Source organism: Cotesia typhae, unplaced genomic scaffold (genome assembly GCF_013202065.1).
Source record: "Cotesia typhae breed Kobodo isofemale line unplaced genomic scaffold, CoteBio_Ctyphae scaffold_13, whole genome shotgun sequence".
In the NCBI taxonomy this organism is placed as follows: Eukaryota; Metazoa; Arthropoda; class Insecta; order Hymenoptera; family Braconidae; genus Cotesia; species Cotesia typhae.
The window spans coordinates 7648503-7675320 of NW_027423774.1; the positions used below are offsets into that span (position 1 = coordinate 7648503).

A 26818-nucleotide genomic window follows, 5' to 3' on the forward strand; every position below is an offset into this window, starting at 1 on the left:
TATTTAATTTAGATGAAAGTGCGTTTATGTTAGTCCCAAAAGATAATACAGTGTTATCAAAAAATGGAAGCAAAAGCCCTGTATCAAGTCGTTAGCGCTAGGGACAAAGCCTGTCACAATTTTAATTACAGTATCGGTATCCGGTGAAATGGCTTCTCCGATGGTAATGTTCGACTGTAAAACTACTCCATGGAAAAATGTTTTAAATAATATACCGAAAGTATGGGCTGTAGGGCATACAGAGAGTGGATGGATGTCTTCTGAAAGATTTTATGATTTCATAAAAAATGTTTTTGTCAAATGGCTTAAAGAAAAAAATTGTATATTTCCTGTAGTCCTTTACGTCGATGGGCATTCGTCACATTGTACTTTGCCAGTTATAAAATTTTGCAAGAACAATGACATAGAATTAATATCGCTTTATCCCAATGCAACACACATCATTCAGCCTTTGAATGTTTTATTATTTCGACCTTTGAAAGCGGCATATGCCAAAGAAGTAAGAAAACACTAAATTGATAATAATATAGTCGATTTTAAAAAATGGATGTTTGCTCCGGTCCTCAAACAAGCTTTAGAAGGTCTATTGATTTCAAAACTATTATTAAAAACGGATTTCGTGCTGCCGGGTTATATCCCTTTAATGCCAATTCAGTCGATTATAATATTGTAAATAAGATCCCGTGAAAAAATATTCTAATCAGACTTGATATGTCCTGACATGACTATATCAAAATTTTTGATATAATTATATCAGACTTGATATGATTTGATATGTCCATATATAATTTTTGATAGGTCCTGATATGACCTGATATGGAAATTGGCCATATCAGGCCTGACATAGCTTGATCAGGCTTGATATGATTTGATCTGGCCTGATATAATTTGATCTGTGTTGATATAATTGCACGACTCATGATGCGAAGCATCAGAGAGTGCTTTACGATCGAAAAATTTTTTTCGCCTCATTTTGGCGGCTATTTTTATTATTATAGCCTTGTTAGTTCACGGAATCAAGATATTTTGCATACTATTATCGAGATAATTTAATGGAGATTAATTCCATACTTTTTAAAAATTGATTTACAGCAATAGAATTTGAAAAAAACACCAAAATAGGTCAAAAAATTTTCCTGTCCGTCATGTGTGAAACCCGGAAACACTGTAACTTGTGAAAAAATCCATTATTTGAGTTAAATTTTTTTTTTAAATTCTAATCGACGATTGTAAGTCACTAAATGCGAATGATTAATTAATTCAGTGTCGTTTAATTGCAATTAATAAAAAACGAAAACTACAAGACTGTATATCTATATATATCCGTGTAAAATTAACATGGATGGTGATATACCTATATCTATAAATATTATGTACATTTTATTCCACCAGGGGCGCCTGTGCATCACTTTCCTAGTACAGTTGTTATTGTAAAAATTTTTTTTTTCTTTTTATTTTGCACGACTCGTGTTTTTTTTTTTTTTTCATTATTTTCGTTATTTATTGACAAATAATTGGATAGCTATTTTATTTTATTAATATTTCATAATTAAATGAGCATGATGAGTCGTGCATTTTTGGATTTTCCAAACTTTTTTGATATATCAATATATGATTTGTTGATATATTCTGATATGGCCTGATATAATTTGATATGCCCGTCAATTTTTGCACATAAAAATTTATAATTTTGTTACATGTTCTGATATGATTTTATTAGGCCGGATTTGACAGTATTATCAAATAAAGCCAAGTCTGAGTGATATTTCTGTTACATGGTCACTAGGTTTTTTAAGTCTAAGAATCGGAAAATTTACATTTTTAATTTTTTTAATTAACATATTTTATGGCAGATTTACGGTATAAATTATAAAAATGGTAAAATGTATAAATTTAGAAAAAAATTTTCAAAGTTGCTCTAAAAACTCTTCAATTAATGGTGTACTGTTCATTTTTTTCACAAAATTTTTTTTTTAATTGAGAAATTGATATTTTAGAATTTTTTATTTATAAAATTAATTTTTTTATTAATTGAGTAAGAATAAATAAATTTTAAATATTTTTCGAATTACTCAACATTTTTAACAAACTTAAAAAAAAAAATTACTGTTATCGTAGAACCAATTGGTTACCATTTTTTACCCGGTTTATAATTTACATAAAGTAAATTTTTTTTTTTCAAATACAATATGAAATTGAAATTGTTATTATTTTTCATGCAATATTATGCCAAATGAAAAAATCTTTTGTGTATAATTTACATATTTATTATGAAATCTAATTAAAAACAAATTTAAAACACCCATTAAATATTTATAAATCTGACACCATATTAGTTAGTTACAAAGACATCACCATGGAGCAATCACATGTTCCGTACTGTTGAAACTAGTATTAAAAGTCTTTGATACTCTATGACAGAACGTATCTGTTTTTGAATAAAGTTGTACTTGCAACTAAAATAAATTTTGTATTTATTACGAATTAGTGACATTCATATTTTCTAAGCAACAAAATAAAATCAGAAATGATAAATATTATTTATGCTTCAGGTTTGTCTACATCTTAATATAGCCATATCAGCCCTGATCAGGCCATATCATGTCTGATATGGTCAATTTCTATATCAGGCCTGATATGAACGGTCCATATCAGGCCATATCAGGTCTGATCAGAATATTTTTTCACGGGACTATTAAAAAGAAGAGTTTTTCTGAATCGAATGATGAAAATTCCACACAAATGAGAATGCTGATTTTGAGAAACAAAAAAAAACAAGATTGATTGAAAGAATTTGAATCTGATTTGATATCTTCAGATACTTTAGAGTTGCTCAAGAGAATAGAAGTAAATGGTTCATGGGATGGTGATATCGAACTACAAGGACTTTTTGATTCGTGGAAACAAATTGAAGCAACGGTGTGGTAGTATAGATTACTAAATCTAAGTTTAGCGTTTATGACAGAAATAAATTTTTTCTTTATGTTATTTATTAATCAATATTCTTATAATTTAGCATACGTAGGCCGTGAAAAATATTTAGAAGATGTTCACGAAAATAGTTTTTTGAGCAAGAATTTGGAAGACAATAACACAATTTTATTGGACTTACTATTAGATTCTAATTTAAATTTATAAAGTACTGATGACTTAGGATAAAAAGACCTGCTACAGACCTTTAACAAGTTAGTTAATGATTACGATGAAGTTAGTAATCAATTTTTCGTTCCAAATGTTGTTATTTTGTCAACTGAGTCCATGACTAATGGTAAGTTTAATTTTTTATCTTGATTTAATATATTATACAAAATATACAAGATATTTTAAATGACAGTGGAGTTTTGTAAATATCAATCTATTCAGCAATTATTATTATTGCATAATCAAATAATAATTAAATTTTAGAGTCATTGACTTATCACTACACTCTGTTACTGAAACGAAACTTATCGACTCAGAAAAAAGATTAACTGGTTCCCCATCTAAAAAATGAATCTCTGATGAGTTCGAAAAAGCTTTTCAAAAATCTTGCTTCAGCAACGTAAGAAAAAGAAAACGTAAAATGCAATGTGATGAAAATACTCCAATCTGCAGCACTGTTGATGATATACTGGAAGCTTTATAAAAAAAAAGAATCGAAAACAAGTTAATAGAGCTAAAAAAAAGATATGAGATCATAAGCTTTATATGAAGCGAGAGTTTAATGAAAAAAAGAAAAAATTATTACAAAAAAAAGATTTGAAATTACAAATGCAAAATGTTAAGAGAGAATTAAAATTTACAAATGAGGAATCAGTGAAAAATCAATTACGTTCTATGGAGAACCAACTTGAGGGTTTGGAGGGATTGAGTAAAATTGAGGAGCTGATAATTTTATAAAAGACACTCCGATAAGTAACGAAAAATTATAATCTCGTAATTTTGTAGTAAAAATACTTTTGAATGTTTTTAAAAGTGAAGAACTTAAATGTATATTTAATGTTAGTTTTATAATATAATAAATACTTATTTTTGGGCCTAAAATCTTTCGTTTTTATTCTAACATAAAAGTGTCTAAAGCCATATTAAATCACCAACACAAAAAAAAAAAAAAAAAAAAATTGGGTAAAATCAAAACAATTTCTGTGTTGAATAAGGTCAACATAAAATTTGTGTTGAAACTTAACAACAAAAGTAACACACTTTATGTTGTTCTAAGACAAAAAATTTTTAACACAGACTGTATTCAACAAAAATATGCAATATCTTTTCTGTACAGACGCATAACTTCTAATAAAGGCAAGGTTCTAATTAAACTAATTGTATTCTTACGTCTTGTAACATCTCTCCGTCAATCACTCTATGCCAGCACTGTGTTTTCAACTCTTATCATCAAAAATATCCACTCGAGTACTATGCATGGAGATACACAAGTCGCTCGACTTCATCTCAAAACTCTTGTCCTGAAAATCAGACTAGAAACAATAACTTTTTAAACAATTAGATATCAGCCAGAGTAACAGCAGAAATTATGATTATCATTACTAATTACTATACTCAAGACTAATAATCAATTAATTATTTGTAACCAGGTATGAATAAAATATTCATTTAAAAATAGTGATTATTTCTGTAATGTTTTATATATTGTAATAAAGTGTTGCAAAAAGGAGTTTATAACTAATAAGAATTACCGGAAGTGATGACTGCTCGGGTCTCACAGTCCTGACCTTATAGCGATCGACCACGACAGTGAATATGCGACGCACCGTGATTCGATAAATTCGACGAATTGGCAATTAGCATATTTATCGTGTAGATAATACGATATTGACATTCTTTACTAATAAATATAGAATGTAAATATACTTACCTTCTAATTTCCCGAAATGAAAGTTGGAAATTTTAAAGAAAATCAAGATGGTATTTGCTTCAGGTCAATTGATGAACAGTGAGTTTCTACGAAACCTCGATGGTTGTAAGTCTTGATAAGTTATTCTTTCTATTTTCAGTCAAATGTTGGCACACACCTAGTAGGGGTGTAAATGTAAGCCCCACCGAAATTTTGATAGAATTTTTTTTAATGAAATACAGTCTAATACATTTGACAAAGTTTGACTCAACTTAGATTTGCTTATAATAAAATTAGAATCGGCTAATTATTTAAACTGCGATAAAATTAAAGGATTGCTTAGAAAATTAGGTTCTTGAAGGAAAGGTTTTGAATAAGAGGTTTTTTAGAACAACTTCCAAATTTTTACCGTCAAAAATCTCAGAGCTTGGAAAGCTTGACAAAAAAAAATAAAACAAACAAAAACTATATTTTTGACTTATTACATAGTTAATGAGCTTAAAGAGTTACGAGCTCAATAAATTTTTCATGTCGATTTTCTACTAAATTTTATGCATTAGTGTAGTACATTACACATTTATATAAAGAATATAATATATCAGATACCAAAAATATATTTTTATTTTATTCTATATAGATGAAAATAAATTGATCTTTCTTTCCCCCATACCCATAAACATAAAAAGTTTTGAAATAATTGTACAAATGTTAGTTTCATTTTGTAAAAAGATAAATATTTATTAATATTAAACATATTAGTGAATGCATATTTTTTTAAAATAATATCAGATACATTTTTTCATAAGCTGTCACAACTCTTTTTAATTAAATTGGTTAAATATTCTATTTTTTGAATACAAATTAATTAAAAATAGTATATTTATAAAAAAAAGGGTAAAAAAAATTAAAATAATTACGATTGTATACTTAGTTTTTCGGATTTAAGTTGTTCTAAAATCAAAACTATTTATAACGTTATAAGTAAGATAGATAACTTCTCTTTTGCTAAGGCAATTCTATTTTGGCTTGTAAAGCATATTGCTTTTTTAATAATCAAATTATATGTTTCCGCATTGTAATTATACGGAAATGTAAAGTTCGGGTATTATTTTTTGAACCGATCAAAATTATTCTGTCCAACTAAAATCATCCAAATTGAATGTACTAATGAGTTTCAATACTTATATTATTAATCATAGTCACATAAATAATATGCATAAAATTTAACTTAATAAATAATTGAGTCACACGAAAAAAAATACAGTTGAGTTGCAGTGAAACTGCAATTCGGTAAATTTTTTTTCTGGAACTCTACGACAATTGTGTTTGAATAAATTGTTTATTAAAATTATATCTACGAAAAGAAAAATATAGGAACTCCTCATATTTTTATGAAATTTTTTCGTATACTCGTATAGGAATTACAATCATTTATTATGGAAATTGTACTCACAATTACAAGAATGGTTCCTATAATATCATAGAAATATTTATTCAGACATTAGTGTAAATTATTTTTGTTTGGCGAAAATAAGTTTCATTTGCTGAAATTTTTTTTTTTCATGAACATAAAAAATATTCATTTCTTAATAGTACGGGGATACTTTCCATCAATCATGGGAACTATTCTTGTATTCTTATGAAAACCATTCCCATAATAGTATAGGAACAACTCCTATAACATTTAGAGAATCATTCTTATGATGTATAGGAAAAATTCCTATAATTTTATTTTCGTGTATATATATTTATATGAATATATTGTAATTCGTCGACTAGTAAGGAATTATCTCAAAACTTAATTAAAAATGATAAATTGAAATACCTTACAAAAATTGTCGAACTACAATTAAAATATCAATTATTAATGATTTTTTTATGTCATATACTTAAATTGAATGATATTACTTAATTTTGCAGGTAATTGTTGAAATTTTTAAGTTTAGAAGTTCTGAACTTTCAACCTGAAGTTTTAAACGAATTTGTTTAGTTGTAAATTAAATAATCATAAAAATGTATAATTAATTGCCTTTTCATTATTTCAATATAAATGCTTCCATAAGGAAGCCAATAGACAACTTTGCCAGGCTATTCCTACAGATAATAACAATTCGAATATGAGTTCATGTATAAACATAACGAAATCATTGCAGTCACAGTTGTGAAAAATCAATTATTTTCTTCATAAAAATTGTTAAACGAATGAATTATTGAAAATTCAATGAATTATCTATAAATGTATTTATAAATTTTAACAGATTATGTCAATAGTTAACTTTGACGAGTAACGGTAATATTTTTCAAATTCTCATTTATTTATAGCTTCTAGTGTTTTTAGATCTATTTTATTGTAATAAGAAATGTTTCTATTGCTTTCAAAAGATAACATCGATTTCTACTTTACGTTTAATCTTGTAGATAATGCAATTTGATAAAAATAAGTCAAACACAATATACTTTTCAGTTTGAATGAACTCTTAATAGGTGCAATTCATGTATTAATTTTTCAATAACATTTTTTCTTATTCGTTAAACTTAGTCACGAAAATTAACATTTTCGGTTGAGTTTATTGATCATTGCTTATCCAATCAATTTCTTTAAGATATCAATAATTCTTTAAATTGAAAATCATCTTTAAGATAATAAGAATTATTATAAATGATAAAAAAATGATTTGAATCAGTAATTTTTTCAGTTTGGTATCAATAACAGTGGCTTCTGTATTACAAATCGAATTGTAATTTTATTCTATCGTGAAAATATAAATTTGACTTTTTTTGGCTTGAATGGAGTGAAAAAACATTGAAATATAAATTAAACACTATTCCATTTTACACAGTTATAATTCTTATCGACAATAACTAATTATTCAAATTTTTTGCTACGTTAATATTCAATCAAGATATCTTGTCGATTACAAAAGATTAAATTTAAACAGACTTCATTCTGAGAATTCTTTCGTTTCAATCTGATAACTAAGTATTATGAAAAACTATATTTATAGTAATGCTTCTAATTAAATCAATTTAATTGTTAATTAAGTTAACAGCTAAACACATGAAATACGTATAAAATATTTTCGAATTCACTCAATTTAATTATCGAATCGATTGTTAAGTTATCTACGATTGATATTTTGGAGAGTATAATCACTACATTTATTATTATTATTATTATTATTATTATTATTATTATTATTATTTTGTTATTAAATGCTCAGGGGGGTTATCCCCGGAGTCCGATTCTCCGAGGGCCCAGCCTGAGCTCCATCCGTTACTGCTGGACCACTCCGCACAACAAGGCGGTTAGTGATCACAGCAGGCCAAAGTCATTTCCCTAAGTAGACGGAGGGAGCCTAGTATAACAGCCTTCTGCATCCTGACTGCCAAGAACTCAGCTTTTGATGAGCAAGCTGGAACTTTGGCAAGTGAGGATACAAAAGACTGTTTCATCCCTCCTAGGACGCCAACAATCAGGACGACAAGCTTGACACGGTGACCTGGGTAAAGTTTGCCAATTTCAAACAGGAGATCCTGATATATTTGTCTTTTGTGATCTTCTTTGGCTGAGATGTTGTATTCAGCCGGGGCCGAGAACTCAATGACATAAATGTCACGAGTTGCCTTGTCGAAGAGCACAATATCAGGTTTGTTGTGATCTATCCGCCGGGTTGTTGCAAATGGCATGTTCCAATAAATTTTGCAACTGTCATTCTCAACAACCTGGGGAATATCTCCTGGCAGATAAGGCAGCACTGGTGTCACGTCAATACCGTAGCAATGACGAAGATAGTAGTACAGTACTCTCAGGGCAGCATTGTGACGCTGGATATATGCACCTCTCGCCAGCACTGGACATGCCGACAAAAGGTGCATAAGCGTCTCCGGATGTTATTATTATTATTATTATTATTATTATTATTATTTTTTTTTTTTTATTTTTATTTTTTTGTTATTATTATTATTAATTGTTAATAATAATTATAATAATAAAAGTACGTACTATTCTTACTTAGTCACATTTTGATCAGTCGTTTTTGTCATTGGAAGTTAATTGAGCGTTACTTATTCTTTTAGTTTTTTTGGATCTTGACGATAAGTAAGTCTTAACGTAAAACGAGCCGAACAAATACGTAAAGAATCCTGCATTAAAACACAGTAATCCTGTAAGTGTTTTCGGAAAATCACACCCCAACGTAAATTGTTGAAAATTATGTATGAATATAAGGAAAAATTGCACAAGTTGCAATGTCGTGAGATGTCTTTTCCACCAAAGATATTTTTCCATATGTGGGCCAAATGCCGACAACATATAATATGAATACATAAGAATATGAATGAAAGAGTTAATGACACCAAGGAGAGTAGCATGACCACCTGGGAAAAATCTTACTCCAATCCAAGCTGTCACTATCATAATAGAATGATGCCATACGTGAAGAAATGATATCTGTCGTTGCTTCTTACGAAGAACAAAAAATACTGTGTCGGCAAGTTCAATAAGCTTACAAATATAATACAGCCAAACAGCTCGGGCCATCTAAAAGAAAATTCGTTATTTCAATTCATGCAATTTTAGATATTAATAAATAAAACTTATATTCTCACCCTTAAAGCTTTTGGACTCATTGACCTATCCACTGGTTGACATCCGAAACTATAATCATTCCACCAACCACTTGCAAGACCTTCATAAACTAATGTACAACTTAAAACTACTTGAATGAAATTATAGATTATTAAAACATGTTTAAGAGAGTACGGTTTCTTATCTCTCATATACTTTGGACCCGCTGATGTGCTAAAGTAAATGTAAGTTACAAAAATCATTAATAATGGACCAGGCCCGGTAACGAGAAACCAATCTTCAGTTCGTTTATCTAGAAAAAAAAGTCCATAAATAAATAATTAAAATAATAATAATTATAACGTGAATTTTCATTTCTTCCACTAACATTGAATAATAAATAGGTTTAATAAGCATAATTACCAATTTTATTTTGCATAAGGTCACGGTACCAATCAACGATTCCGGGCATATTGTAAGCGTTTTGATGCTTTTCAACAGTAAAACCTGCAAATATAAATATCATGATTATTAAAAATAATTTTCAAAAGTACATGTATAAATTTCCGAATTGATATTTGGAACGTATAAAAAATTTATTAGAACTGCAGTCAAGTTGTATCGCAAATGACTTCTCACTTAGATAATTATTTAAGCTCATCATTATTATTTTCTAGTAACCTAACAAATTCAAGAATTGATAAACGTCGTTTATTTTTTTAACCAAATAAAGCAATAATGGTGTAGTGTAAGTGAGTCGGTGTTACAATTTTCGTGTAAAAATTTTACCAAATGTCGTGTTCAATTTAGGAGGTTTAAATTTAATATATTTCACCGTGAATCGTGTACATGTATAATTCACGATAATTTTATGTTTAGAAGTCAACCCGAGTCAAAATTAAAACACTAATTCGAGTCTCAAAAGCCTACTTTCTTTTGATGATGTGCCTACCGCTGAATGAGAAATACTATTTCGACCCTCAATGTATTCAAAATAGGGTATGGAGGCCAAAATTAGTGTTTTAAAATAATATTTTCAACCTCCAAAACCTAGGATCGCTTTGAACACATTTTTTGCGGTACTTCAGCCTACTAAGAGTAGGTTAATTTTACGATTTCATGGAACATAGAATTTCGTCAGTTTACAGTTGAAAACATTAACTAAGTCCAGTTTTGGTCTCAATAAAATTTTCGAAGATTTTACTTTAACTTTGAATGTAAAAAACTGAAGTTTCAAAATTTGGTTAAAATATTATATATTCCCTGATTAAAAAACCGAATTAACAACAATGGAAACAGAATTAAACAGAATTGGTTTTCCAATTCTGTTTAATTCTGTTTCCAGTGTTGTTAATTCGGTTTAATTCGGTTCTTTAATCAGGGTTAATAGCAATACTCATTTTTTACACACAAATAAGTAAACTGTAATAAATAATAAGGTAAAAGCCCCAACTATTGACACTATAAGAGACAATTATGATTTCATTTTTTTTTTAAGCAATCAAATGTCAATATCGTTGAATTTTATTTGTGGTAATGTCTCAAGTAATGTTGTTACTAATCAATTTTATTTTTTAAAAATGATAATCAGTGATATCTACTAATTAATTTTAAATCATTAATTAGATTATCCGGATACACCAATTATTGACAGGTTAAAAAACTGATTAATCTAATTATTGACATACCTTAGCCCCAATTAATGACACCTATAATGTGCATGTGTCAAATTATCGGCTTATTTTTATTTATCGACTTATTATTAAATAATCAATATTATTAAATTTTATTAATAATAATTCCTATAAATGATTAATTACTATTAAAAAGGTAAAAATTAATTCAAAAATAATTCATTGAATCAGAAGAGTTCAAGCTCTTACAGCAAATTTTTTAGATTAAAGTAAAAAAAGGGTCATATAACGCTGTCGACTGGCTGTCAATATGAGATTCAACTTAAAAATTATGAACTAGTTATTGACACCCATTATTAAAATATTGTAAAGCATGCAATTAATTTCGATTATTTAATTTTATAAATTTTTCATATATTGTCAATTAAAAAAAAAAAGATCTTAATAATTAGATAAAGAAATTATTTAAAACTCAGCATTTAAAAAAAATGATTTTCTAACCAAAGTTGTTAAGAAAATAGACGCTCGTAAACTAGTTTGATGAACTGGTACTGACTTTATTTTTTTTAATCATTAATATTTAATATTTTGAACTAGTAATTTTTTTTCAATTTTTTAATAAATTACAATTAAATAAAAATTTATATGATAGCTATTTTTATTACAGATATTTAAATACATTTAAGAATAATTGAGGGTGTCAATATTTAGACCCCTGTCAATAATTGGGACTTTTACATTATTCGATTTATAATAAGTAATGATCAACTGAAAAAAATATCATTTCAAACAGTAAAATCGTGATTTTAATACTATAGAATTTAAATACTATGGAATTTATTATTTACGTGGCGAAAATACTATTCCAAACAGTAATATTCGCTATGTGAATGTCGAAAATGTTAAAGTATAATAATTGTAAATTTAGACTTTGATATTTATCATTTCGTACTTAAAAAATGATTGCATGATGTGTGGGACTCCTTCTTCTCCTCATTTGTGAAGCTACTGCTCGCCTGAGTCAAAGTTAGAAAACTCATTTCAGTCTCCAAATTCTACTCAAGGGCAAGGAGACTGAAATCAGTATTTTAGATCTATACATTTGGTTAATGAAACTCGTGACATTACAATTTCTCCAGCGTTCGTATAGCGTTGCGGTTAGGTTATAGTCTCGCGTGCGTTAGGTCTACTGTTCGAATCTCGGTTAGAGCGATAGAAGTTTTTATAAAATTATTTATAAGGCAAGCGTTAAACTTAATTAAGATGAATGAATGTAAATGTGATGTGAAATCTTACCCCCCATCTTCCAACTCCTTTAAAAAACTCCAAAAAAAAAAAGTAAAAATCAAAATCGAAAAGAAAAACTACAAAAGACAAAAAAAAATAAAATAAAGAAAACATTTTTTTCAAATGTTTTTTTATTGCCAATTATTTGTTAGTTCACATAGCGAATTTTATAAATTATGAGAATAATAAATTTTAATTAATAAATAAAAAAATTATTTTTTAATTTTAAATTTTTCCCGCTCTGACAGCCATTTTGATTTAAATTCTTTCTCCTTTTCCTTCTTTCCTCTCACTTATTTCATATGAACCAATGAGGATTAGGGTGGGTCAAAAAAATCGAATAATTTATTTTTGACTTTATACTCTGAAAAATAGGTTCGTAGACACCTAAAAAGAATTCTCTCCAAGTATAAGCTCTTAATTATAACGGGAAGGTCCTCCGCTTTGCGGGTTTCTAATTTTTTCGAATAATCAGATAAAAAAATTTATATCTCGCTTCCAACTGCTTGGAAAAATATTCCGTGGCATAGATTTTGTGAGAAATTGAATGCTTTACAAAAAAGGTCTCTTATGACTTTTTCAAAAACTCAACCGATTAAAAGATATTCATAGTTGAAGTTTGGCTATTTTAAGGAAAATATTCGTTTTTATTATGAATTTTATAAGTCGATGAAAAAAATTATTTCAGATTGCGGAACTCATGATTTTGTAGGAAATTTACTGCTCTACAAAAATGGTCTCTTATGATTTTTGATTAAGTGAAGCCGTTACGAGATATTCATCGTCAAACATTAACGAATATCAATATTTCCAGTTTTTGATCAATAATTCGATAAATTTTAATTTAAACTATGAGTTTCAGGAAAATTTACATAAATTTAACTTTTTTATAGATAAATTTTTTATTGAATTATCAATTGCAATATAATTGTCTATATTTTTAACATAACAGTACGCTATTACTATAAATAATTTCTTTTATTACAATTTGGGAATGTTTTTGATGTTCTTTGACAACTTGCAATAAGTACTGGAATTGTTCTTCATTTTTGTCAAGCATTGATTATATTCACTGACTAATGCAACAGCTCGCTCTGCTGAATCATTGACAACTTTTAGTTGTTGAAAGTATTCTTTATTTTCGAGATAACTCTCATTAGTAGGCCATAATTCAACATCGACATCAAGAAAGTCATACGGTAGATCGAAGATTTTGAAAAGATTTAATGACTTTTTAGACACAAAGTCACTCAGAGTTCTCTGCGCCAATGAATTCAAATCTTTTTAGCAATTACAAATCTTTTAGCTTTAGAATCTGTACCTTCACGAGTATTAACAGCTTCAACAATACTTTTTTTACTTCTAATGGAACGCCATCGTCAAACAGTGATAAAATGGCAAGTTCATCGCTCAAATACCATAAGTGCGAAATCATTTTTTCACACGTAGCTGAAGAAATCAAAGGATTGATATGTTTGTACTCCAATAAATTTTTCATAAACTGCAAGTCATGATAAGCAGCAGTTGTTGCAGAAGTTGATGAAAACCAAGCTTTTAAATACAATGTGACTATAAAAATACAGAAATGACGAAGACCATGCAATTCTTTCTGAGAGAGTTTGAATTCATCTCTGAATAGATACATTTTCAAACTATAAATGGCCTTAGCCATCCATCTAGCATGATGAACAGCACCAGGACGTTTGAAAGAAATCTTTTCTTGAGGCATTTCTCCAAGGAAAATCAATGATAATTCCAATAATTCTTTATCTAACTTATTATAACATTTCTTTATCGATCGAAACTCAAATTTATGTAAATTTTCCTGAAACTCATAGTTTAAATTAAAATTTATCGAATTATTGATCAAAAACTGGAAATATTGATATTCGTTAATGTTTGACGATGAATATCTCGTAACGGCTTCACTTAATCAAAAAATCATAAGAGACTATTTTTGTAGAGCAGTAAATTTCCTACAAAATCATGAGTTCCGCAATCCGAAATAATTTTTTTTCATCGACTTATAAAATTCATAATAAAAACGAATATTTTCCTTAAAATAGCCAAACTTCAACTATGAATATCTTTTAATCGGTTGAGTTTTTGAAAAAGTCATAAGAGACCTTTTTTGTAAAGCATTCAATTTCTCACAAAATCTATGCCACGGAATATTTTTCCAAGCAGTTGGAAGCGAGATATAAATTTTTTTATCTGATTATTCGAAAAAAATAGAAACCCGGAAAGCGGAGGACCTTCCCGTTATAATTAAGAGCTTATACTTGGAGAGAATTCTTTTTAGGTGTCTACGAACCTATTTTTCAGAGTATAAAATCAAAAATAAATTATTCGATTTTTTTGACCCACCCTAATATATATATGTAATATAACCAGCCTTGTCATCAGGATATCTCGAAAAGTTTCCAACCGATCTTGATGAAACTTGGTACACATATTCCTTGAGAAATTAACGTGGTCGAGTTCGAAGATGAGCAGAAACGGTTGATTAATTTAGAAATGGCGGCCATTTAAAATTTCCAAAATTTTGTAAATTTCAAGTTTTGTAACTTTAAATGTGAATAACTTTTTACTGATAGAAAAAAGCTCATTTCTGGAAACTTCATGGTGAAGCTGATTATATTACCTTCAATTTGACTTATGACACTTATACTTTATGAAAATTCTTATTAATTTTATAGGCCATTCAAAAATTTTTACATAATGAAAACTTTTTTTCAAATGTGGTTTTCTTAAAATGACTTTTAAACAGCTTTACCGACTGATTGCACAAACTAATCAGCTCTTAACATTAGAAAACTACGTCGATCGCCTCCGGGCCGGACAAAATCGCTTGATGCGTTTGTGAGATATCGTTGACGATAAAAATCGAAAAATGCGTTTTTTTCAAACAAAATCCGAAATTTTTTATCTGATCAATTCATGGTTTGAAATTCATCATAGAATTCAAAAAACTGCATTGATTGTTATCAACTGCGTGATAATCGGTTGATTTATTCAAAAGTTTACATAAAATTCTGTTATTTAATAAATTAAATAACAGAAACAAAGAGAATCTCATATAACATGAAATCTACCTTCCATTTCCGGTGAGGCCTAATGGCATTTTTTTTTATATTTTCTCTCATGTTTATAATAAACCTCTCAGGTAAGATCAAAATATTTCGCACAAAAACAAATTTTTTATACCTTTCGGGTAAAACAATAAAATTTGAATGACTGTCACTTAGACAAAAAACTTTGAAAGAGAGAGAAATAAATAAATAATTCTTTAATTTATGCTTCTCGGGCTTGTCATATAATTATGTATCTCATGCTTAATTAATGATTAAAGCCTCCCGGACTTAATCAATATCGACAAAATAGAAATTACCTCCAGGACTTTGGATAGGATCTATAGACTCTTTATTTACTCCCTTTGATGAAAATAAGTCTCGAAGCGATGAAATACTCGCAAGGATATCATCCACTCTTTCTTCGACCTTCTTCAACCTTTTCGTATACCTTTCTTCACTAGATATATCACGACTCCTCGAATGTTTATTCTTATGCCCCATAATAACCCAAAATTAAAATAAAATCAATAAATTAAGTAAAATTACACAATTATGCTCAAACGTGTAGTTTCTTCAACACAAAATAAATGAATGAGGAAATAACAACGGAACAGCGTCGCTATATTTAGATTAGGTGATATGAAGAAAAAAAAAAAGAAAAGCTATAAATGTGTGGTAAGTAACATGAAAGTAGTAGCTAACTTTTATGGCTTAAGAATTATTCAAAGAAAATGAACCGAAATACGTTCGTTGAAAAATTTTTCAAATTTTCAAATTAATTAGAAAAATCATAAAAACTAGATGAATAATAGCTTAGATCGGAGATAATTGAATGAAGTTTGTGATACATTTAATAGATTTTATCTATCTTTAACATTTGGAAAATTATTTCCATAAAATATACAGAATTCAACATTTTTTTAAGGGGTTATATCCACTTGTGATTTTCAAAAAATCGATTTTTTTTTCATTTTTTGAATGTACATATATTCAAGAATATTCTCTGAAAATTTCAAATCGATCCGACAATTAGTTTCGGAGATATGAGCGTATTAGTAAGAACGTCTCCGAGCGTTCGAAAGTAGGCGGAGCACGAGCCGGAGTAGCAGCTGTTTCTGGTAGCTTCTATCCTTTGGTTCTCGACTTATGGGGGATAGCCACTGTGACGCTGGAAAAAATAGGCAATTTTCGGGAATTTTTTTTACTAGGATAATAAAGGAATTTGGGGATCGGGTTTTTTTTGTTTTATAAAGTATATGTTGAGGATAATTCTCCTAAATTTTTATTCAAAAATATTTTGTTATCACAAAGTTATAAACATTTTTGTAGAGCACCAAAAAAATTTCCCCCTCCATTGCCGGTACTGTAACTCAAAAACGGATTATCTGAAACAAAAAAACCAAACGGCATTTTAATCTATAGGAATGTCGCTATCGTCGCACGTAGGGGATTTTGAAAATTTTGATTTGAGAAAAAATGGCGCCATATTGAAAATTTTTTCGTCTTTTTTCCTCATTTTTTGGACTCAAACAGCCTTAAAAAATCTTAAAAATTAAAATTTTCAAAATCCCCTACGTGCGACAATAGCCACTAAGTAGACGAATACGGGGAAACAAAAAAATTGAGAATCGGTTCATATTTACGAAAGTTACAGTACCGGAAAGTTTGAAAAAGTCGTTTTGAGAAAAACGCGAGTAAAGTTTTAAGAAGATTCTCGCAACTTTAAAATCTAGTCTTTCACAAAATATTCATACTCACATCAAACTATCAAGTCCTGGGCCATATGAGGGTTCTTCCTCCTTATCTTTAGTATTGACCTTGACTTTTTTATTTTTTACTGGCCGTTTCCATGCGGCTTTCAGCAGCTTTAACCCGAGTAGCGTCGCGCTCAGCGCAGTATGAGTAGAGTGTTGGTCCTACTTTAACATCGAGATTCTCTAATATCTTCAGAGTTGCTAGAGCCCCATCATTGAATGTAATTGTTGAAATATATAAAGCTATTTCAACAATAAGGGAATAAGAAGAATTTGTTTTTGGGGCGAGCTGCCACACTAATGCATTGAAGCTTTCATTATTATTTTGTGTAAACCCACCGACACATCGTTCCAATAACTCTGGATTCGATAGATCTTCATAAATCGGTATTAAAGCTTCCGCAATATCTGCAGGAAGTGGTGGTTTTTCAACTAATGAGTCCAAAGTATTTGTTGCCACAGCTTTTTGAAATTGACACCACGAATTTGCACCTTCAGGACAAAGAAAATGCTGCGGATCTTCGGGTGATGAAAACTTGTGATAAAATGTTTGCCAAATAGCATTATACATCTCATCAACATCATTAGAATGACGTCTGATTGCTAAACCATAATACTTTGTAAATTCATTAATTGCTTTGTCCGTTAATCGACCTTTCCCACCTAAACTTTTCTGTGTATTTTCTTCTTTTCCTGTTTTTGTCTTCTTGTTAGTTCGTTGCTTCTTCAAAGCCCTTAGTCGACTGCCCATTCGTTTTTGCACGTGATTAATACATTCCTTTTTTTTTTATCTTCACCATGTCCCCATACGGTTTAGCATCACAAATATTTTTATACGTTTTAGTGTCACCATCACCTATATAGTTTACATACTTAACGTTATGTAATAACTCTGATCGCATAAACATCTCTTTTATTCCATCTACCTCCATTTGTCCAGAAGAATTTTCATGGTTTATTGGACAGTCTAGAGCATGGTCTTGCATAAATTGATCGTATTCAGCTGTTCCTTTTTTGAGCTCATTAGCGCACACATCTTACAATAACTGGATTTCATACTTACATCTACGATTTTGCCAGTGAAGTAACCAATTAGAGAAGATATACCAAATGAAGATTTAAACCCTCTTTTCTTCCAACTACCGTCACCGGAGACAGAAATTCCAGGAATGTCATTGGATTTTAAATGCTTGCAGGTTTCTTGGATTTCTTCTTTAGCAGCTTTTTTCAACACTAAATCACAACAGTTTCTAGCTGCATTTCTGATTTGTGTGACCAGACGATCGTAAAAGCTATGGAACATTGGTCGTGGTAAATCCATGAAAGCACAAAATCTTTCAGCTCCAGATAACCCAATACCAATTATCCGCATTGCAAAGATGAAACGGCGATTAATTTCATACGCATTCTTGATGAGTGGACATGAATTTATCAAAACTGGATCACATTTTTGCAATTCACAACTAGTTTAAAACCTAATCCTCGAATACTTGTCTCAGTAAAGTTTACATCACCACCACACTTTTTACACGATACACAGCCACTTAGTAAATTAAATATCGAAAAAAATTTATAATTTTGTAGCTAATACTCGAATCAATTGTACAATCAGATTTTTGTGATAATTTCCTCTTGGAAACACTATCACGTCGTTGAGAGCCAGTATTTTTTCAGTTTCATATCTGTTGAGCGGTCGATTAAATTTTTCCTGTCGTTTGGCAGTTTTCTTTCGTTTTTAATAACTTTACTTTGCTTACGATCCATTATTTAACAAATTTTTTTGTTAAATAAACAAAAAAAAAAGATCAGAAGATTTAAAAAAATAAGTAAGTAAACAATAACGAGTACACTAAGAAACTCAATAAATTAAAGAACGAGTGTGTATTCATACAAAACAACTAAACTATGAGGTACAGTATCTCAACAATAAGAAAAAATATACGTTAAAAGTCAAATAATTGTAACGGTTGACAATCGTGAGGGAAAACAATCGCCAACCCGTACGAATCAAAGACGGAGCGAGCAGGCGACGTTTTCGTCGAAGCGCCGCGCGTAAAACGGTCAATCGACGCGCTCTTATAAAAATGACTATAACTCGAAAACTATTCGGAATTTTTCTATAAAATTTGAAATACATAATTTTGAATATATAAACTTCAGTTTAATGAAAAAAAAAAAAAAATTTTTTTTCCGAAATTTTACAGTGGCTATCCCCCTTATATTGTGTTTGGGACCCTAATATAATAATACAAAAGATCTAGTTTATACCTGAAACCTATGTTGAGGAATTTTAGGTTAAAAATATGTGAACTCATCAGTTAGAAGTGATCTTTCACGTGGACAAGTTGTGTTTGTGCTCAGTTTATGTATTTCTCAGCATGATAATTGTCCTATAGGAGAAAACTCGTGGTGTTCGTGGCAAAAAGCGCGAGCCTTGGGAACTTTGCCCAGCTATAAACATGATTATGAGGCCTTACCACCTGATGTTGCAACAGCTATTTTTCCAATTTACGAAGATCTAAGTAACAAAAAATTATTGGAACGATGCGTTGGTGGTTTTACCCAGAACAATAATGAAAGTTATAATCAGCCGATATGGAAAATAACTCCAAAAATTATTCCAGCTGACTCTAAAATTGTGGAAATAGCTGCAAACATTGCAGCCGGGGTCTTTAATGAAGGTAAAACATCTCTTCTTTATTATATGAGTGCTATGGGATTATCACTTGGACCCAATACTCATTCCTACGTGAGTAAAGAGGACGCAGAGCGCATCTCAATTTCGGACGCAAGAGCGCAAGGGTCGACGCGCGAGGGGAGAATGGCTCGTAGACAACAACAACTAAATATTTTGGAGGCAAACGACGAAGCAGAGGGTTCCTCTTATGGTGCTGGAATAAATGACACGATGTAAGTTGAAAAAAAAATTTTTAATTTAGTGTAAATCGTTCCCGAAACTTTAAACGGGTTTATCTCAAAACCGTGTTTTCAGAGTCGGTGAACAAAATTTCTCCGAAACCGCTAAACCGATCGGTTTGAAATTTTCACACGACTTACTCAGATATATTTTTCAGGTAATGATCGAAGGAAAGGTTTTGGACAATAATTTCGATTTTTTAAGCCACTTTGAAGTGAAAAACTTTCATGAAAAACTGAAGTTTTTTTTTGAACGGCCGCCATTTTGTCAAAAATCAAAATTTTGACTAGACCTTCGATCATTACCTGTACTTATTTATTACAAAACTAAATATTTTTGGTTTTTGGTTTTCAGATAATTTGGACCAGAGATATCTTGTTCACCGCCAAGCACTTTTTTTTGGAGGTCTCTCCGCAGATCATCTACAGGATCATCTATAGGAGCTAGGGGATCCAATATTTTTTTAAATAAACCGCTGATTGTTAAAGTACATTAAATTCTGTTTAAGTACATTTTCTCCATTAATGTATAAAATAAAATGCCTCTTTGGAAAAAATTCACAAAAAAACGCGTTTTTTCTGCCTCGCAAGTGGATATAACCCCTTAAAATAAAAGACAATTTCGAACTAATTTGTTGAAAATTTTCGATAGAATAACATTCATAAGTCGGTTGTACTATTCGACATTGCCAGAAAATGGTTTAATTGAACTCATAACTTTGATAAAATAACTAAAAATGATCAAAATATCAATAGTATATAGTCAAATTATAGGTAATTTCATGAGCTTCTACGTGGATTCATCAAAAATTAGCTAACCCTTTTAAATCAAAAGTTATAAATCAATGAAGTCACCGACAATGTGATTTTTACTATTTTGATAATTTGAAGAGCTACTATTTCTAAACTGATTTTGCTTATCTTCGACGGGTTTTGCTCATCTTCGAACTCAATCAAGGCTGTTATCCAAAAAATATGTGTACCAAGTCTCATCTCAATCCGTTAAGAATTTTAGGTGCATCGTGTACACAAGCTGAATAGGTATGGCCAGGTATGATTGGGCCTGAGCGTATTTAACGCTTCAAACATGAACAGGTATAATCAGGCCTGAGCGTATTTAATACTTCAGACATGAACAGGCATGACCATGTCGAATTTTAGGCCTGATCATACATGAACAGGCATGGTCAGGTCTGATGATTTTTTTCCGGTAGGATCTAATCAGACTTGCATAGTCAGAGATGTGATAATAGTATTTTACACATCTAGGGCAGTAAATGAGAAAGCCTCAGATCACATGTTTATTGACCTCGGCTTCGCCTCGGACAACAATTACATATGATCTGAGACATTTCTGATTTTACTGCCCTAGATGTGTAAAATACTATTTCTTTGACGAAATGGTGTAGTATGCACCAAGGTGGGAAAGTTGGACATTTCAACCCGTTTTCGAGCCGAAGGAGAGGGTGACAAAAGTGCGGGTTGAGATGTCCTACTTTCCTCCCGTGGCGCGTATACTATTTTTTATTGTTCCAGGACCGAAAGTTTGATAGTAATTTGAGAAACTGTAAAAGTATAGGGAAGGGTGGGGAATGGCGGCCCACATGGGGCACAACGGCCCACCTCAAAAATTAGGTAAATTTTTTTTTTTTAATTTTTCGTCAAATTATGACCTCTATGATGTTTTTATGATGTTTTGGGCCAATTTTCTCAACTATATTAACAACATTACATATGTTGAAACCATTATAACATAGTAGGTGATAAAGTTTATAATATATTCAAATAACAGAAACTTAATTAATCTCATAATGTAATAACTTAATTAATCATTATGATTTTCCTTATCGCTTTCATGGCAATGAAGATTAATTTCAAAATTATAGTTTTTAAACTTTATCTGAGCATGATCTGGAACAGACTTAAAAATATTCTGAAGATCGTTTCTTTGTAAGCAAACTCTTCGTTTGCGTTTTGAATCTGACGGCTGAGTAGGTTCTTCATTCAATCTTTTCGGACCAGACATCGATGTTGATTTTGAAGTAGGTTCTACATTTGGATCATCCATTGTAAATTCATTGTAAATTCAAAAGTAAATAATATAAGTGATGATAGTTTAAGAACAAAAATGTGTTCATCTGATTCATCTGACGATTCAGATAATGCTGAAACGCTGAAAATGCGATGTGATATAGAAGCAGAAGCTCGAGAAATTACAAACAATCTATCACCTTCAGAATCAGTTCAAAGATACCGTACTTGCTACAATAATTTCATGAGTTGGAAAAATGCTAACGCAGGAGATGCACTCAATGGAAATGTTTTGTTAGTATATTTTACGGACTTGATGGAAACATCTAATACAATCTGGAGTTGCTAGTCTATGTTAAATACAATGATCAGCATGAACCACAACATTGACATCAATAAGTACGCCAAATTAAAAACTACAATTAAAAATTTTTCCAGAAATCCAAAGTACTTTCATGGAGTCAATTTAAAAAGTTTATTAATGAAGCTCCTAATTATATTCATTTAACCACGAAGGTAAATATTATATAACTATTTATATCTTCACGTAAAATTACTATAATTACAAGTTTTTATTGAAATTCTATTTCAGGTTATTGCAATTTTCGGAGTATCTGGAGCAATGAGAGGTCAAGAAATTTGTGACTTAGCAGTACAAGACGTCGAAGATACGGGCACCCAGCTGATGGTAACTGTCCTTAAAACGAAGAGTACATATCCTCAGACGTTTATGATTGGCCCTGAATTTCGCGAGAAAATTCGTCAATCCCAGACTCTCAGACCTAAAGACAAGAATAGACAGATTTTTCTTACAATATCATCGCGGTGCATGCAAACGTCAAGTCATGGAGAAAAACTTGATTGCTCAAGCTCCTAAAACCATAGTTCTCTTATTAAGACTACCAGATGCTAAGAAATACACTAGCCACTATCTTCGTCGTACATCTACAATGCTGTTGGCCGATTCCGGAGCTTCTCTACTTACTATCAAATAGCACGGAGGTTGGAAATCGGACGCCGTTGCTACCGGATATGTAGAAAATTCCTTGGTAAACAAGCGAAAAATTTTCAATCAAATAATTAGTGCAGATCGTTCTTTACCGACATCAACTTACACATTAATATCTAACATGAATATTTCTTCTAATTCAACCTGCTCTCCTCCAACAACAACTCACACAGTAACATCTACTATTACAAAAACTTCAAAATCAGATTTTTCAACACGAGTATTCACTCGAACAATAACAACGACAAAAGTAACAGTGCCAACTTTTACAACAGCGAAGACTTCCAAGTCTGTTTCAGAAATCCAAGATTCAATGTCTGATATTGATCTTGAATTTGCAATGGATTATCCAAATGTAAAACCTACTTTAAAATCAACATTGATGTCTGGACCTAAAAGATTGAATTGAGAACCTACTAAGCCGTCAGATTTAAAACGTAAACGAAGAGTTTGCTAACAAAGAAATAATCAAAATATTTTTAAGTCTGTTTCAGATCATACTCAGATAAAGTTTTAAAACTACAATTTTGAAATTAATCTTCATTGCCATAAAAGCGATAAAGAAAATCGAAATGATTAATTAAGTTATTACATTATGAGGTTAATTAAGTTTCTGTTATTTGAATATATTATAAACTTTATCACCTACTATGTTATAAGGGTTTCAACATATGTAATGTTGTTAATATAGTTGGGAAAATTGGCCCAAAATATCATAAAAACATCATAGAGGTCATAATTTGACGAAAAATTAAAAAAAAAAAATTTTACCCAATTTTTGAGGAGGGCCGTTGTGCCCCATGTGGGCTGCCATGCCCCACCCTTCCTCATACTTTATAGTTTCTCAAATTACTATCAAACTTTCGGTCCTGGAACAATAAAAAATATTATACGCGCCACGGGAGGAAAGTAGGACATCTCAACCCACGCTTTTGTCACCCTCGCCTTCGGCTCGAAAGCGGGTTGAAATATTCTAATTTCCTCCCTTGGCGCGTAATATACTATTTTGTCAACGAAAAAATTTTTATCACATCTCTGACTATGCAAGTTTGATCAGATCTATCCGGAAAAAAATCATCATACCTGTCCATACGTATTCATGCTAAGGACCAAATATGCTCAGAAAAAATTTCTGAATATGTTCAGTGTATGTACATTAATTTCCATTAATGAATTAGTAAATTATCAATAAACGGTATATTTTATTATTCAATTACTAAGAGTATTTTGATTATCATTAAAAACCTACCGTAGGATAAATTTGATTAACTTTTCTAGTCATAGGCAGGCATGGACAGGCATGAACTAGCCTGAGCATATTTAATGCTTCAAACATGAACAGGCCTATTCAGACTTGAGCGTATTTAACCCTTCAGACATGAACAGGCATGATCATGTCCAATTTCAGGCCTGATCTTTGAGATCTTTTCAGAAGTCCTCATGAGTTAGAAAAGGACAAAAATACATGTTTTCTTTTGATCTCGGAGAGCTCAAAATAATACATCAATTGTATTTTTGAGCTTGAAAACCTCAAAAACATCATCAATAAAATTTCAAGCGCCTAGGTACGGATTTAAAGGGGAAGTTGCAGGGATGGCCCTCAGAGTTCACAGTTTACATAATTTTTTTTTCATTGATTTTAGTTTTTCACTAATAATATTTAAACAACATTAATTAAGATGACCCTTTCCAATGGAAGATCCCGATCACCGCAAAGGGAATGCCAAGCTAACAAAAAAAACTGATCGAATATTGATATTTTTTTTCTGGTTTTATTATCTAAAATTGATTTTTACCAGTGACAGAATTAATCTCCATTAAATTATCTACTGAATGTTGCGCACATTAAGTAGATTACGTAGATGATCAATCGTGAAATTAAATAAATAGTTGCGAAATCGAGGCAAAACGAATTTTTCGATCGTAAAGCACTTTGTGATGCTTCGCACCATGAGTCGTGCAAAAGTTTGGAAAATCCACAAGTGCGCGCCTTATAATCTCATTTTCCATAATGAAATTAATTAAAATACAGATATAATGATTTTAAATCTTTTGTGCCATTGTCCGCGTAGGAAAAACAAAAGGTACTGCGCATGTATTTTAAAAGAACCTTATTTGCTTAGATGTAGATATACAAACGGTTAGTGGATTTTTAATTTATTTCTAATTATAAATAAACTACATTGAATTAGACCGTGATCTTCGAAAGAACTTAGTTTTAAATCATACTGAAACGTATAAGAAATAAATGGACTTGATCAGTTAAGTTTTTTGGCAGTCACCTTCACCACGCCGGTTTCCATACGTACATTTGTCAGCCGGATGTCCACGGAATAATTTTTTCAAACATTTTCCGCTTCGCTTATGATGTGTGCAATTGAAAATTTATTATTTGTTCACAATTGTGTACGTATCGTCAAAATTGATATGGTCTTAAAAAAAATTAATGCATAATAATTTGTTTTGTTAAAACCTCGTCAAATCGCCGAGATTTCGTGTTTCAGTTTTTCAAAATTTGATTTTTATTATTAGTGTAGATGGATAGGAATTTTAAATAGATTACACTCGATGCTTCGGATATGATCGGATGAACGATGTGATTTTTGAGAAGGTCTCAATTATATTGTATAATGCGTAATATGTGAGAGCGATTACGTGAAAGTTACTACTGATACAAGGGCCTCAGAGCAACTGGTGATGCTGGCCATCGCACGAGCAAATTCGGCTTTTCCTATACGGCCTCGTTCTGCGCTATAACATTCTGCGCGTCCACCGCAACTTGTCGCCTATGATGTCTCCCGAATTCAAACGAATCCCGATACCGAAATTGTTCAAGAAAATTATAGTCGAAGTTAGAGCTAATTTATAGATATAGTCTATAAATAAAGATGTAGAAAATGAAATTTCCTACAAAAAAGATTCTCGTATCATTTTTTTGTATCTCAAGTATTTAACCCAGAATTTAAAAAATTTATTTTGTATTTAATTTTTGACAAAAAACAGAATCATCACTAGTTTTTAATTTATTATTATAAAAAATTCTGAACATTAATCGCGTTATATTTATGCTTGTAGCACTTGAAAACACACGTTTATTTTATTTTTATTAATTTATGAATTTTTATGTTGCTATAGTAGTTGTACCCATGGAATATTGACCATAATTCGATAGAGTTATTGATTGTCATGCCAAATAGTATCGCGGGAAAAACTAATCTGAACAAAAACAGTTTCACTGTTAAAAATTGCGCCAAGTCCACGTTCATAAAACTCATCTTAATAACATTTGCACTTTACAAAAAAAATAAGACTCGTTACAATAATTTTCATTCTATACAAAAAAAAGTTAAATACAAAAAAATACCAAAAAACCGTCATAATGTTGAAAAAATTGAAAAAAATTTGTTGAAAATTTAAAAATTAAGAAAAAATTTTTTTATCGTACTTGGCGCGCGTCATTGAGTACCCCAAATTTTTTCAGGATACATGAACATCCTTTTAATGTTTCAACATTTATAAGTAAGTCAACCTATAAAATGCATAAATGTAATTAATGAAATATTATTTTATGATACGTTTAACAAAAGTTAGGTAAAATCAACATGGGATACGTATTTTATTTGAAATTTTTAAATTCTCCGCACATCGTTTATGATTTCAATAAAACGCCCTCTCCTGTTCGGTTATGCAATTTGCTTACAAGTGAATACGCCTG

At 30.4% G+C, this 26818-nt stretch overlaps 2 protein-coding genes across 4 annotated transcripts in view; both read right to left on the reverse strand.

The window, feature by feature from the left end:
* The window catches only part of LOC141535542 (very long chain fatty acid elongase 7), a 73165-nt gene that overhangs the window by 23259 nt on the left and 23088 nt on the right, over positions 1-26818 (reverse strand). For 2 of the 3 annotated variants that reach the window (XM_074255509.1, XM_074255508.1), the window contains exons 3-5: positions 9822-9905; positions 9440-9711; positions 9341-9371 (exon numbers count right to left, since the gene is read on the reverse strand). In XM_074255509.1, the coding sequence (XP_074111610.1) occupies positions 9341-9371; positions 9440-9711; positions 9822-9870 (352 nt within the window). In that variant the 5' untranslated portion in view covers positions 9871-9905. Of the gene's footprint in view, positions 1-5649; positions 9372-9439; positions 9712-9821; positions 9906-26818 lie in introns of those variants that run through there. The other variant, XM_074255510.1, reaches the window with a different exon arrangement.
* Positions 17221-18509, reverse strand: LOC141535418 (uncharacterized). Its single transcript, XM_074255339.1, has 2 exons — positions 18211-18509; positions 17221-18114 (listed from the first exon to the last, which is right to left on the reverse strand). The coding sequence occupies exon 2, from the start codon at positions 17896-17898 to the stop codon at positions 17221-17223; it is 678 nt and encodes a 225-aa protein (XP_074111440.1). The 5' UTR covers positions 17899-18114; positions 18211-18509.

Coding starts and splice junctions, on each gene's coding strand:
- LOC141535418 (XM_074255339.1), bottom strand. CDS start 17,898: ATGGGCAGTCGACTAAGGGCTTTGAAGAAGCAACGAACTAACAAGAAG.